The sequence below is a fragment of the Heterodontus francisci genome, chromosome 21, assembly GCF_036365525.1.
Source record: "Heterodontus francisci isolate sHetFra1 chromosome 21, sHetFra1.hap1, whole genome shotgun sequence".
Classification (NCBI taxonomy): domain Eukaryota; kingdom Metazoa; phylum Chordata; class Chondrichthyes; order Heterodontiformes; family Heterodontidae; genus Heterodontus; species Heterodontus francisci.
This window is the reverse complement of record NC_090391.1, coordinates 60,937,236-60,954,721: the sequence shown is the minus strand read 5'-3', so window position 1 is coordinate 60,954,721 and position 17,486 is coordinate 60,937,236. Positions and strand designations below refer to the sequence as shown.

The 17,486-nt window shown below is 49.3% G+C and overlaps 1 protein-coding gene across 1 annotated transcript in view; it reads left to right on the top strand.

The window, feature by feature from the left end:
- Positions 1 to 16,072, top strand: part of LOC137381216 (probable G-protein coupled receptor 139) — a 53,710-nt gene extending 37,638 nt beyond the window's left edge. Inside the window, 1 exon segment of the mRNA XM_068053593.1 lies at positions 15,174 to 16,072. Within this exon segment, the coding sequence (XP_067909694.1) occupies positions 15,174 to 16,072 (899 nt within the window).
- The last annotated feature ends 1,414 nt before the right edge of the window (positions 16,073 to 17,486 follow it).

Below are 17,486 nucleotides of genomic sequence, written 5' to 3'. Positions count from 1 at the left end.
ACACTCGCTCTCTCAGATACACTCACACACACGCTGTCTGTCTATTTTTCTCACACAGACATATACGCGCTCTATCTCACTCACACGCCCATGTATACACGCTCTCCCTCTCACACACACATACTCACTCACACACAAACTCTCTCAGACACACAAACAATCACGCACATACACATGCTCTCACACACACACACATTCGCTCTCTCTCTCACACACACGCACACACACACATGCGCTCTCTCACACACATATACACACACACGCTCACTCTCAGACACACTCACACACACAGTCTCTCACACACATACTCATTCACACTCATGCTCTCTCTCCCTCACACACACACACTCTCTCACTCTCACACTCACCCACACACGGTCTCTCTCACACGAACAGTCACACTCACGCACCCACATACACAGTCTCTCTCAGACACAGACATACTCTCTCTCTTAAACACACAAACACACACGTGTAAACACGCTCGCCCCTGCACACACACTGTCTCTCTTACACACGTACATACATATGCTCTCTCTCACACACACTGTATCTCTTATACACACATACACACACTATCTCTCACACACACATACATATGCTTTCTCTCTCTCACACACACATTATCTCTCTTACACACACACACTCTCACACACACGCTCACTCTCAGACACACTCACCAACACCGTCTCTATCACACTCTCACACACGTGCACACACATGCTCTCTCTTTCATACACACACACACACACGCTCTCTCTCACACAAACGCTCACTCTCAGACGCACTCACACACACAGTCTCTCTCAGCCACACACACGCTTTCTCACATACAAACACACACACACACACACTCTCTCTCACACACACACATTCTCTCTCTCTCACTCGCACCCACACTCTCTCTCACACACACTCATACACACACACATACACACCCTCTCTCTCTCACTCACGCATACTCTCTCTCACACACACACAAACGCACTCTCTCTCTCACACACACGTATGCACACAAACACGCTCTCTCTCTATCGTACAGACACACACACACGGACACTCTCTCTCTCACATACACAAGCTCCTGTCAAACACACACAGAGACACTCACACACACTCTCTCTCTCTCTCAAACACACACAAACAAGCTCTCTTACACACACACACAATCCATCTGTCTCACACACACAGACACACAACCACTCTCTCTCTCACACACACACAGACACGCTCTCTTTTTCCCACGCACACACACGCTCTCTCGCTCAGACACACGCACCCAAGCTCTCTCTCCCACGCACACACACTTACTCTCTCTCACAATGCACACAAACATGCTCTCTCTCTCACACACACTCTCTCACACACACAACACGCTCTCTCTCTATCACACACTCTGCATCTCTAGCACACACATGCACACTCTCTCTCACACACACACACTCTTTCTCCCACATACGCATACACACACACGTGCATATGCACACCCTCTCACACACACACATTATATCTCACACATATGCACGCACTCTCTCTCTCTCACACGCACACTCACACACACTCTCTCACACACACGTTCAATCTCACACACACTCACACACATGCACACACATGCTCTCTCTCTCACACGCACACACAGACGATCTCTCTCACACAAACGCTCACACTCAGATGCACTCACACACACAGTCTCTCTCAGACACACACACGCTTTCTCACACACAAACACACACAAACACACACACTCTCTCTCTCACACACACACACACACAAAGACAGACGCACACATATACACACCCTCTCACTCTCTCACTCACATACACACACTCTCTCACACACATTACAGTCTCTCTCTCACCCGCACACACGTGCACATGCTCTCTTTCATGCATACACATTATCTCTCTTACACACACACAGAAACACACACTCCCTCACACACACACTCACTCTCTCTCTCACACACACACACACACTCACCGACAGACGCACACACGCTCTCTCTTTCACACTCACTCGCTCTCTCTCAAGCACACACACGCACTCTCTCTCTCTCACACATGCACACACGCACGCACTCTCATACACACACAAACACCCTGTCTCACACACATTCGCACACACATACAGACACACAGAAACACTCTCTCACACACACAAACGCACTCTCTCTCTTTCACACACACACAAACACAAACATGCTCTCTGTCTCTCACACACGCATACACACTCGCTCTCGCTCTCAGTCACACCCACCCACCCACGCTCTCTCTCTCTCACACACACAAACAAGAACTCTCTCTCACACACACACATACACACTCACAAACTCTCTCCCTCACACACACAGACACAAAAACACAAGCTCTCTGTCTCTCTCACACACACACATACACACATTATCTCTCTCTCAAACACACACGCTCTCTCTCTCTCACACACACTTACATACACACACACACTCTCTCTCATAGACACATACACTCACACTCACTCTCTCACACACACACGCTCTCTCTCAAACACACACACATACACAAACAAACTCTCTCTCACACACACACACTCACTCTCTCATAGACACACACTCTCGCACTCACTCCCCCACGCACACACGCTCACTCTCAAACACACACGCACATGCGCTCTTCCTCACACACAACACATTCTCCCAGACACATACACCAACATTTCCTCTCTCACATGCATACACACGCTCTCTCTCGCTCACACCCACACCCACACCCACACACACACACACATGCTCTCTCTCTCACACATGCACGCTCCCTCTCTCACAGACACTTGCTCTCTCATACACACACACACACACTCGCTCTCTTTCACACAGATGCATACATACAGCCTCTCTCACTCTCTCTCACACACCCACACCCACACACACACACACAGGCTCTCTCTCACACACACGCTCACTCTCAGACGCATTCACACAAACAGTCTCTCTTAGACACACACACGCTGTCACTCTCACAGACGCTCTCACACGCCCACATACAGATACGCACACTCTCTCTCTCTGACATACACCCACTCTCTCTCAGTCACACATTTTCTCTCTCTCTCGCACACACAGTCGCTCACAAACATACACTTTCTCAAACATACACATAAACACACTCGATCGCTCACACAAATTCTCACACCCAGGCTCTCTCTCACACACACACACATGCTCTTTCATACACACACACACTGTCTCTCGTAGCCACACCCACTTTCTCTCACACGTGCACACATGATCTCTCTCCGACACAAACACACACTCTCTCCGACACACACACACACACACACACATACACGCACTCTCTCTCTCACACACATGCTCTCTCTCTCACATGCACACACACACGCTCTCCTACACTCACACAAACACCCTCTCTCACACACTCACACACACATACACACACAAACTCTTTCTCACACACACAGACACATGCACACAAACGCGCTCTCTCTCTCCCTTGCACACACATACACACACACTCTCTGTCTCACGTACACATGTTCTCTCTCAAGCACACACACAGAGACACACACACAAACTCTCTCTCTCACACACACACACATAAACACACTCACTCTCATACACACACAGCCACACAATCACACTCTCTCTCTCACACACAAACATACACACACACAAAAGATCATTCTTTCCCCCACACATGCACACTCTCTCCCACTCACACACAAGCACACATGCTCTCACTCTCACACACACACACATGCAAACACACCCTCGCTCTCTCACACACACATGCTCTCTGACACACACAGACACACGCACACGTTCTCTCTCTCACACGCACACACATAAGCTCTCTATCCCTCACACACACATACACACTTTCGCACACATACACACATGCTGACTCTCTCTCTCACACACATATACACTCGCGCTTTCTCTCTCTCTCACACACACACACAGACACAGACACAAACGCGCTCTCTCTCACGCACATGCTCCCTGTCTCTCACACACACACGCTCTCTTTCACCCACACTCTCTCTCACACACATACATTCACTCTTAAACACACTCACACACACAGTCTCTCTCTCACACACACACACTCTCACACACATGCACACACATGCTCTCTCTCTCAAACACACCCACCAACACACACACACTCGCTCTCTCTCACACATGCTGTCTCTCGAACACACACACATACACAAACAAAAGCTCTCTCTTTCTCACACACACACTCACTCTCTTACCCACACACAATCACACACACACACACACACTCACACTCTCTCTCTCTCACTCACACACACAAAACACACACTGTCTCACCCACAGACACACACACTTAAACCCACTCTCTCTGAGTCACACACACGCTCTTTCTTTCAGACACACACACTCACTCTCTCTCACACACACACACAGTCACGCACACACACATATTCTCTCTCACACACACTCTCTCACACACACAAATGCACACAGACGCACACACACTCTGTCTGTCGCTCTCTCTAGTACACACTCTCTCTAACACACACATGTTCTCTTGCACGCACACATGCTCGCTCTCTCTCTCTCACAGTCACAAACACATACTCACACACAAACTCTCTCTCACTCCCACACACACACACATACACACAAACATGCTCTCTCTCTCACACACATACACACACACTCGCTCTCACACACGCACACACGCTCTGACTCTGACACACACACTGATACGCACACACATGCTCTCTCTCTCACACACACACGCTCTCTCTCTCTCTCATACGCACATACACACTCTCACACACATACACACACTATTTTTCTCTCTCACACACAGACACAAACGCTTTCTCCCTCTCTCTCACATGCACACGCTCCCTGTCTCTCACACACACGTGTGCTCTCTCACACACACACTCTCTCTCCCACACGCACACACTCTCTCTCACACACACACTCTCACACACATGCACAAACATGCTCTCTGTCTCTCTCGCACACACACAGTAACTCTCTCTCTCACACGCACACATACGCGCTCTCTCTCTTACACGCTCAAACACACACGTACAAAAGCGCTCTCTCTCACACACACACTGTCTCTCTTACACACATACACTCCCTCACACACACAAACACGCTCTCTTTCTCACAGTCACAAACACATACACACACAAACTCTCTCTCATTCTCACACACACACATACACACAAACTTGCTCTCTCTCTCACACACACGAGCACATGCTATCTCTCTCACACACACGAGCACATGCTATCTCTCTCACACACACGCATTATCTCTCTTACACACACACATACTCTCTCAAACACACACGTACACTCTGTCAAACACACACGTACACTCTCTCAGACACACACACACACAGACTCTCTCCAACACACATAACACACTCCCTTTCTCACACATACACACGCACTCTCTCTCTCTCTCACACATGCAATCTCTCTCTCCCATGCACTCACACACGCTCTCTCACACACACACTCACTCTCAGATGCACTCTCACACACAGTCTCTCTCTCACTCACACACGCAGTCTCTCTCTCACATGCACACACACATGCTCTCTCACACACACGCTCACTCTCAGATGCACTCTCACACACAGTCTCTCTCTCACTCACACACGCAGTCTCTCTCTCACATGCACACACACATGCTCTCTCACACACACGCTCACTCTCAGACGCACTCTCACACACAGTCTCTCTGTCACACACACATCCTGACACATATGCTCTCTCACTCTCACACACACAAACATTCGCTGTCTCACATGCACCCACTCTCTCTCAGTCACGCACATGCTGTCTATCACACACATACGCTCTCACTCATACACAGACACTCTCTCAAACACACACACACATACACACACTGTCTCACACACACACACAGATTCTCACACACATGCACACACATGTTCTCTCTCTCACACACAAACACACGAACTCTCACACGCACACACTCATTCTCACACACACTCTCTCACACACACACTCACTCTGAGATGCTCGTACAAAGACACACTCACACACATGCACACACATACTCTCTCTCACACACAGACACACGATACTCTCTCTCTCACACGCACTCACAAGCTCTCTCACACACAGACGCTCTCTCTCTTACACACACAGACACACACGGAGCAACGCTATCTCTCACACACACACTATCTCACTTACACACACAGCCAATCTCCCTCTCTCTGTCACACACACACTCTCTCTCTCTCTCACACACACGCACCCACGCTCTCTCTCAAACACGCACACACACTCTCTCTCACACACACTCACACACATACGTACACTCTCTCAGACACACATGTGCACTCTCTCTCAAACACATACAAACACAATCTCTCCAACACACATACACACTCTTTCAGTGTATCTCTCTCTCACACACAAAGAACAAAGAACAGTACAGCACAGGAACAGGCCATTCGGCCCTCCAAGCCTGCGTCGATCTTGATGCCTGCCGAAGCTAACACCTTCCGCACTTTCGGGGCCCTTATCCCTCTATTCCCTTCCTATTCATATATTTGTCAAGATGTCTCTTAAACGTCGCTATCGTATTTGCTTCCACCACCTCCCCTAGCAGCAAGTTCCAGGCATTCACCACCCTCTGTAAAAAACATACCTCGCACAATTCCTCTAAACTTTGCCCCTCGCGCCTTAAACCTATGTCCCCCAGTAACTGACTCTTCCAACCAGGGAAAAAGCTTCTGTCTATCCATTCTGTCCATGCCGCTCATAACTTTGTAAACCTCTATCATGTCACCCCTCCACGTCCGTCGTTCCAGTGAAAACAATCCGAGCTTTTCCAATCTCTCCTCATAGCTAATGCCCTCCAGACCAGGCAACATCCAGGTAAACCTCCGCTGTACCCTCTCCAAAGCCTCCATGTCCTTCTGGTAGCGTGGCGACCGGAATTGCATGCAATATTCTCATTGTGGCCGAACTAAGGTTCTTTACAGCTGCAACATGACTTGCCAATTTTTATGCTCTATGTCCCGACCGATGAAGGCAAGCATGCCGTATGCCTTCTTGACAAACTTATCCACCTGCGTTGCCACTTTCAGTGACCTGTGGATCTGTAAGCCCAGATCGCTCTGCCTGTCAATACTCCTCAGGTTTCTGCCATTTACTGTATACTTCCCACCTGCAGTAGACCTTCCAAAATGCATTACCTCACTTCGTCTGGATTAAACTCCATCTGCCATTTCTCCGCCCACGTCTCCAACCGATCTATATCCTGCTGGATCCTCTGACAATCCTAATCATTATCCACAACTCCTCCAACCTTTGTGTCGTCCGCAAATTTACTAATCAGACCAGCTACATTTTCCTCCAAATCATTTATATATACTACAAACAGCAAAGGTCCCAGCACTGATCCCAGCGGAACACCACTGGTCACATCCCTCCATTAAGAAAAACGCCCATCCACTGTTACCCTCTGTCTTCTGTGATTGAGCCAGTTCTGTATCCATCTTGCCAGCTTCACCTTTTGCAACAGTCTGCCATGCGGGACCTTGTCAAAGGCTTTACTGAAGTCCATGTAGACAACATCCACCGCCATTCTCTCATCAATCACCTTCGTCACTTCCTCAAAAAACGTAATATAATTAGTAAGACACGACCTCCCCTTCACATAACCATGCTGTTTCCAAATGGGAGTACATCCTGTCCCGAAGAATCCTCTCTAATAGTTTCCCTACCACTGATGTAAGGCTCACGGGCCTATAATTTCCTGGATTATCCTTACCACCCTTCGTAAACAAAGGAACAACATTGGCTGTTCTCCAGTCCTCTGGGACCTCACCTGTCGACAATGAGGATGCAAAGATTTCTGTCAAGGCCCCAACAATTTCTTCCCTTGCCTCCCTCCGTATTCGAGGGTAGATCCCATCAGGACCTGGGGACTTATCTACCTTAATGCTTTGCAAGACACCCAACACCTCCTCCTTTTTGATAATTAGATGACTGAGACTATCTGCACTCCCTTCCCTCGGCTCATCATCCACCAAGTCCTTCTCTTTGGGGAATACTGATGCAAAGTACTCATTTAGCACCTCACCCATTTCCTCTGGCTCCACGCATAGATTCCCATCTCTGTTGTTGAGTGGGCTAACCCTTCCCCTGGTTACCCTCTTGCTCTTTATCTCTGTATAAAAAGCCTTGGGATTTTCCTTAATCCTGTTTGCCAATGACTTTTCATGACCCCTTTTAGCCCTCCTAACTCCTTGCTTTAGTTCCTTCCTACTGAGTTTATATTCCTCAAGTGCTTCATCTGTTCTTAGCGTTCCAGCCCTTACAAATGTTTCCTTTTTCTTTTTGACTAGGCTCACAATATCCCGTGTTATCCAAGCTTCCCGAAACTTGCCAAACTTGTCTTTCTTCCTCACAGGAACATGCTGGTCCTGGAATCTAATCAGCTGACGTTTGAAAGACTCCCACATGTCAGATGTTGATTTACCCTCAAAGAGCCGCCCAAATCTAAATTCTTCAGTTCCTGCCGAATATCGTGATAAATAGCCTTCCCCCAATTTCGCACCTTCACCCGAGGACTACTCTTATCCTTATCCACAAATACCTTAAAACTTATGGAATTATGGTCACTGCTCCCGAAATGCTCCCCAACTGAAACTGCGACCATCTGGCCGGGCTCATTCCACAATACCAGGTCCAGAATGGCCCCATCCCTTGTTGGACTATCTACATACTGTTTCAAGAAGCCCACCTGGATGCTCCTCACAAATTCTGCCACTTCCAAGCCCCTAGCACTAAGTGAGTCGCAGTCAATACTGGGGAAGTTAAAGTTACCCACCACCACAACCCTGTTACCTTTACATCTTTCCAAAATCTGTCTGCATATCTGCTCACACATATGCTCTTTCTCTCACACACGCACTCACACACAAACACACACACTCTCTCTCTCTCTCTCACACACACACACGTACACATGCCATTTCTCACAGACACACACTATCTCTCTTACACACACACACACACAATCTCACACACATGCGTACACTCTCTCAGGCACATAGGTACACTCTCGCTTAGACACACACCCACGCACTCTGTCTCTGACACACACACACGCTCTCTCTCTCTGTCTCAGACACACAGAGACACACTCATCCCCTCTCACACACACACACTCTCTGACGGCCACACATACTCTCTCACAGCCACACACACACGCTCTCTCATATGCATGCACTCTGTCTCAGACACACAGACACAGACATGCTCTCTCACACACACGCTCTCTCTCACACACACACTCTGTCGCAGAAATAGACACACTTTCTCTCACACACACGCACACACACTCACATATACACACACGCTCTCTCTCAAACACACACACATACACACACTCGCTCTCTGTCTCACATACACACACTCTCTCACACACATACACACACACGCTGTCTCTCTCACACACACACATGCTCTCTCTCCCTCACACACAGAAACACACACACGCTCTCTCTCTCTGTCTCAAACACATACACAACACACGCGTGATCTCTCTCTATCTCACACACACACGCCCTCACGCACATACACACACATGTTCTCTCTCACAAACACACACACATACCCAAACTTTCTCTCTCTCACACACACACACACACATGTACACATGCCATTTCTCACAGACACACGCTATCTCTCTTACACACACACACACACACACTCTCTCACACACGCGTACACTCTCTTCGGCACATAGGTACACTCTCGCTTAGACACACACCCACGCACTCTGTCTCTGACACACACACACGCTCTCTCTCTCTGTCTCAGACACACAGACACACACTCACACTCTCTCACACACACACACTCTCTGACGCACACACATACTCTCCCTCTCACTGCCACACACACGCTCTCTCATACGCATGCACTCTGTCTCAGACACACAGACACAGACATGCTCTCTCACTCACACACACACTCACACACATGCTCTCTCACACACACGCTCTCTCTCACACACACACACTGTCGCAGAAATAGAGACACATTCTCTCACAAACACGCACACACACTCACATACACACACGCTCTCTCTCAAACACACACACATACACACACTCGCTCTCTGTCGCACATACACACACTCTCTCACACACATACACACACACGCTGTCTCTCTCACACACACAAATGCTCTTTGTTACACACACACTTGCTTTCTCACACACACATGCGCCCTCTCACGCACACGCAAAATTCTCCGATGCACTCACACACACACACACTCTCAGACAAACACGCTGTCTCTGTCACACACACTCTCACATGCACGCACACACACACACACACACACGCACTCTCTCTCACACACACTCTCTCTCTCACACACGCACACTCACATGCTCTCTCTCTAACACACACACACACAGACACACACATAATCTCTCTCCAGCACACGCAGACACTCTCACACGAACATTCGCACGATCACACACGCACTCACTCACACACACACATGCTCTCTCTCCCTCACACACAGAAACACACACACGCTCTCTCTCCATCACACGCACATACTCTCTCTCTCTCTCTGTCTCAAACACATACACAACACACGCGTGATCTCTCTCTATCTCACATACACACACACTCTTACGCACATTCACACACATGCTCTCTCTCACAAACACACACACATACCCAAACTTTCTCTCACACACACACGCACTCTCACTCTCTCTCTCTCACACACACATACTCTCTCTCTCTCTCTCTCACACACACACACACACACACACACACACAAACTTTCTCTCAAACAGGCACACATACACACAATCTCTCACACACATACAAACACATGCTCTATCTCAAACACACACACACATGCTTTCTTTCACACACATGCACGCTCTCGACCTCACACACACACACGCTCTCTCTCACACACACGTACACATGTGCTCTCTCTCACACACACACAGATACACACACACGCTCTCTCTCAAACAGACACACATACACACACTCTCTCTCACACACACACACTCTCACAGACAGAAACACACGCTCTCTATGTCTCACACACACACCACGCACGCGCGCTCTCTCTCTCTCAGCCACACACACACACACTCACACACTCTCTCTCTCTATCACACACACACACACACTCTCGCAAACAGACACATATGCGCACATGCTCTCTCTCCCTCTCACACCTGCACACACATGCTAGCTCTCTCACACACACACACCCTCACAGTCATACACAGACGCTCTCTACCTCCTCTCTCTCACACACAATCACACACATACACATGCTCTCTCTCTCTCTCACACACACACACTCGCTCTCTCACATACACAGACGGGCGCTCTCTCTCACACACATATACACACATCCACTGTCTCTCAAACACGCACACGCTCACTCTCTCACACACACTCTTGCTCACACACACTCTCTCAAACACACACACACGCTTTCTCCCTCTATGCCACACACAGACACACACAGTCTGTCTCAGCCACACACACACACACAACTCTCTGCCTCTCTCACACACACACTCTCACACACATACTCAGACATGATCTCTCTCTCAAACACACACACATACCCACACTCTCTCAAACACACAGGCACTCTCTCTCTCACGCACACACACATACACACGCTCTTCCTCAGCCACACACACAAGCACACATGCTCTCTCTCACATGCACACGTGCACTGTCGCTCACACACACATGATTTCTCTCTATCTCTGTCACACACACACACTCTCTCTCAGCCACAAACACATGCACTCCCTCTCTCACAGACGCACACATACACACACACGCTCTCTCTCAAACAGGCACACATACACAAACTCTCTCACACACATAGAGACACATGCTCTCTCTCTCAAACAAACAACACATACACACACTATCTCTCACACACAGATACACACACGCGCTCTCTCTCAAACAGGCACACATACACACACTCTCTCTCACACACACACACACAGGCTCTCTCTCAAACAGGCACACATACACACACTCTCTCACACACATAGAGACACATGCTCTCTCTCTCAAACAAACAACACATACACACACTCTCTCTCACACACACGCAAGCTCTCTCTGTCCCTCATACACGCTCTATCTCAGCCTCAGACACACTCACACACACGCTCTCTCTCACACAAACAGACAGACACACATACACTATACACTCTCTCTCTCACGCACGCACTCACACACGTACACACACATGCTCTCTTTCTCACACACACACACACTCTCCCTCTCAGACACACACACTCTATCTCTGAAACACCCACACATACACACACATGCTCTCTTTCTCACACACACACTCTCCCTCTCAGACACACACACACTCTCTCTTAAACAGACACACATACACACAGACAGGCAATCTCTCTCTCTCACACACACACACACATACACTCACACACTTACACACAAATACACACATGATCTCGATCTCACACACACACACTCACACACACAAATACACACATGATCTCTCTCTCTCACACACACACACACACACACACTCACACACACACACACGCACACAAATACACACACTCTCTCTCTGTCTCATATACACGCTCTCTCTCTCAGCCACACACACACAAACACTCCCTCACACACACACACACACTCACACACGCTCTCTCTCTCACCCACATACATGCACGTAGACTCTCGCTCTCTCACAAACTGCCTCTCTCAGCCACATACACACTCACACACTCACTCTCATCCACTGACACACACACTCTCTCACTCAGCCACACACACACACACACTCACTCTCTCTCACACACACACACTCTCTCAAACAGACACACGTACACACACTCTCCCACACACCTACACACACACTCTCTCTCTCACACATGCACACACTTTCTCTCAAACAGTCACACATACATATACTCTCTCTCTCACGTACACAGTCACACACATACACACACATACACACACATGCTCACTTGCTCACACACTCTCCCTCTCAGACACACACAAACTCTCTCTGAAACAGAAACACATACACGCACTCTCTCTCACACACACACACACAGACAGGCAATCTCTCTCTCACACACAGATACACTCACTCACACACATACATACACACACAAATACATACATGATCTCTCGTTCACACACACACACACTCACTCACACACACGCGCACACAAATACACACACCCACTCTCTCAGACACAAAGTCACGCACACGCACACACGTGCTCTCTCTCTCGCACACACACGCTCTCTCTGAAACAGACACACATACACACATACACACACTCTCACTCACACACACACTCTCTGTCACAGACACTCCCACAGACATGCACTCTCTCTCTCACACACACTCACTCACAAACATATACATACAAATACACACACGATCTCTCTCTCTCACACACACACACACACACACACACACACACACACACACGCACCGCATACACTATCTCTCTCCCTCTCACACATACAGACTCTCCGCCGCACACTCACACAGACATACACATACACACAAACTCTCTCTCACACACACACGCTCTCTCTCTCACGCACATACTCACGCTTTCTGTCTCACACACACACCCTCTCTCTGTCTCCCACACACACACTCTCTCTCTCACACACACGCTCTCTCCCTCTCTCATACACGCTCTCTCTCCCAGCCACACACACACAAACTCTGCCTCTCACACACACTGTCTCTCTCTCTCACACACACGCATGCACACACTTTCTCTCAAACAGACATACATACATACACACTCTCTCTCAGCCACACACTCACACACATACACACACATGCTCTCTTTCTCACACACACTCAAACTCTCCCTCTCAGACACGCACACTGTCTATCTGAGACAGACAGACACACACACACACGCACACACTCTCCATCACACGCACACACACACACACACACACATGCTCTCTCTGACTCCATCACACACACACACACATACACTCTCTGTCAAACACACGGGCATGTTCTATCACACACACGCATACACACACTCATACACACACATGCGCTGTCACTCTCACACACACACATACACACATACCCTCTCTCACACACACGCACACACACACGATCTCTCTCTCACACACACACATGCTCTCTCTCAGAAATACACACGCTCTCTATCTAACACACATACATGCTCTCTTGGATGCACACTCACACACGCTCATACACACACTCACTCACACACTTATGCACACACATGCTATCTCTCTCACACACACACACACATGCACACTAATACACACATACTCTCTCAGACATACAATCAGACACAGACACACGTTCTCTCATGCACACACACACACCCTCACTCTCATACACACACACGCATGCTCTCTCTCTCTCACACGCACAAACACATGCTCTCTCTCAGAGACACACAGGCTCTCTCTCTCTCTCATACACAAACACACACACACTCTCTCTCACACACACATGCTCTCTCTCAGAAACGCACACTCTCTCTCTGACACACACACACACACAGGTCACACCCCAGCACTGGGCCTGCCATATAAACACACACACTCACTCACACACACACACACACACACAGACATCACACCACAGGCATTAAGACAGAGTCTCTCAGTCAGTTCAGTATTTAACTCTTGAGACAAGTCCACTGTGCTGCAGATGCTGGAAATCTGAAATAAAAACATAAAACGCTGGAAATACTCTGCAGGTCTGGCAGGAAGTTTTGAGAGAGAAACAGAGTTAATGTTTCAAGTCGGTGACCCTTCATCAGAACTGGGAGAGATTAGAGATGGAACCGTTTTTAAACCAGACGGGGAAACAGGAGGGCGAGGGAGGATTATGATCAACATTGAATTTAACAATTTCAATATCATCCTTTTATTGTTTAATCTCTCCTGTCTTTCACCGTATCACAGACCTTCCCATTCGTTCATTCAGGTTCAATCATTTTAATACATTACTGGATTCAGGAACACATTTATAAATCTCAATAAGTCCTCAATCAAACTGGTAACTTTGCTCCAGTCTGATGTATAATTTATCTGTTTATTTCCCTTCCTCACAGTTAACTTGCTGACGATTGGGATCCTGTCTCGGGGAAAGTGCGGTCTCTCCAAATGTGTCACTCGCTACCTGGGGGCCATGTCAGCGGCGGATCTTGTGGTCATTATCCTGGACCTGATTTTGAGACACATTCCCATTGTTTATCGGGAACAGTTTCTGTTCCTGCAGTCCATCCCCGTGTGTAATATCCACGCCGTCCTGCTTTACGCAGCCACAGACTGTTCTGTCTGGTTCACCGTCACTTTCACCTTTGATCGATTTGTAGCCATTTCTTGCCAGAAGCTGAAAAGAAAATATTGCAGTGAGAAATCGTCGGCTGTGGTTGTGGGAACAGTGACTGCGGTCAGCTGTTTAAAGAACATCTTCTGGTATTTTATGTTAACAGGTCTGTATTGGCTGGTGAATGACCCCTGGTTTTGTTGGGTAACAGGGGATGTTAATTTCTCTCGAGTCTGGATAACAATCGAGCTCCTTCACAACATTCTAACCCCGGGGATCCCATTTGTGCTGATTCTGCTGCTCAACGCTCTCACCGTGCGACACATTTTAGAGAGCAGCAGAGGACGCAGGAGACTCCGAGCTCACAGCAGTGGGGAGAGTCGCAGAGACCCCGAGATGGAGAGTCGAAGGAAATCCATCATTCTACTGTTAGTTATCTCGGTGAATTTCATCCTGTTGTGGGCCATGTTAATGGTGTATTCAATATGGAAGAGGTTGTGGTATTTGGGGCATCAGTCTGTTCCTCCCCGTGTGTTTATGCGGGAATTGGGCTTCATGCTGCAGCTCCTGAGTTGCTGTACAAACACTGCAATTTACGCCGTGACCCAGACTCAGTTCAGAGAGCAGTTGAAGAATGTGCTGAATTATCCCTTTACTACAATTGTTAAATACATTCAATGATCTTAGGAGGGGGAGGAGCCTGTCACCGTGGAGACAGAGCGGAGGCGGGGCTTGTCACCATGGAGACAGAGAGGGGGCGTGGCCTGTCAACATGGATACAGAGCGGGGGCGGGGACTGTATCCACGGAGACAGAGTGGGGTGGACACTGTCACTATGGAGACAGAGCGGGGCTGGGCCTGTCACCATTGAAACAGAGCGGGGATGGAGACTGTCACCATGGAGACAGTGCGGGGGCGGGGCCTTTCACCATGGAGAGATGGAGGTGGAGACTTTGTCCATGGTGACGGAAGATTGGAGATGATGTCTGTTTCAAGGATGATGGGAAGTGGGGACGGTGTCTGTTTCCAGGATGACGGGGAGTGGGGGGTTGGTGTATGTTTCCAGGGTAATGGGGAGTGGGGCCGTGGTCTGTTTCCAGGGTGACGAATGAGGGAGGCAGGGCCAGTTGCCAGGGTGATGGAGGAGTGGAGGCGGGACCAGTTTCCAGGGTGACCGGAAGTGAGGGCGGGGCGAGTCTCCAGGGTGAAGGGGAGTCGTGGCGGGGTCTGTTTCCGGGTTGACGGGCAGTGGGACGGGGTCTGTTTCAAGGGTGACGGCGAGTGGGGCGGAGCCTGTTCCGAGGGTGATGGGGAGTGGGGGCGGGGTCTGTTTCCAGGTTGATGGAGAGTGCAGGCAGGGGTTGATTCTCCAGTGACGGAGTACGGGGGGGCGGGTTCCGTTACCATGGTGATGGACAGTGGGGGCGGGGTCTGTTTCTTGGGTGATGGAGAGCAGAATCGGGGTCTCCTTAGAGGGTGAAGGTGTGTGGGGGCGGGGTCTTTCTCCGGGGTGGTGGGGAGCCTGGGCGGCGTCTGTTTCCAGAGTGACAGAGGGTGGGAGCGGGATCTGTTTCCACGGTGAAGGAGAATGGGGGCGTGGTCTGTTACCGTGGTCACGGAGAGTGGAGGTGGGGTCTGTTACCAGGGCAATGGAGAAGGGGGGATGTGTCTTTTACCAGGGTGACGGAGAGTGGACGAGGGTTCTGTTCGCAAGGTGACAGAGATTGGAGGTGGGGTCTGTTTCCAGGGTGATGGGTTGTGGGGGCGGGGTCTGTTACAAGGGTTATGGGAGTGGGGGCGGGGTCTGTTTCCAGGCTGACGGGAAGTGGGGGCGGGTTCTGTTTCCAGGGTGACGGGGAGTGTGGGCGGGCTCTGTTTCCTGGGTGACGGGGAGCAGGGGTGGAGTTTGTTTCCAGGAAGATGGAGAGTGGAACGGGGTCTGTTACCAGGGTGATGGGGAGTGTGGGCGGGGTCTGTTTCCAGAGTGACGGGGAGTGGGGTCAGAGTATATTCCCTGGCTGATGGGGAGTCGTTGATGGGTCTGTTTCCTGGGTGATGGGGAGTGGGGGCGGGGTCTGTTACCAGGATGACAGGG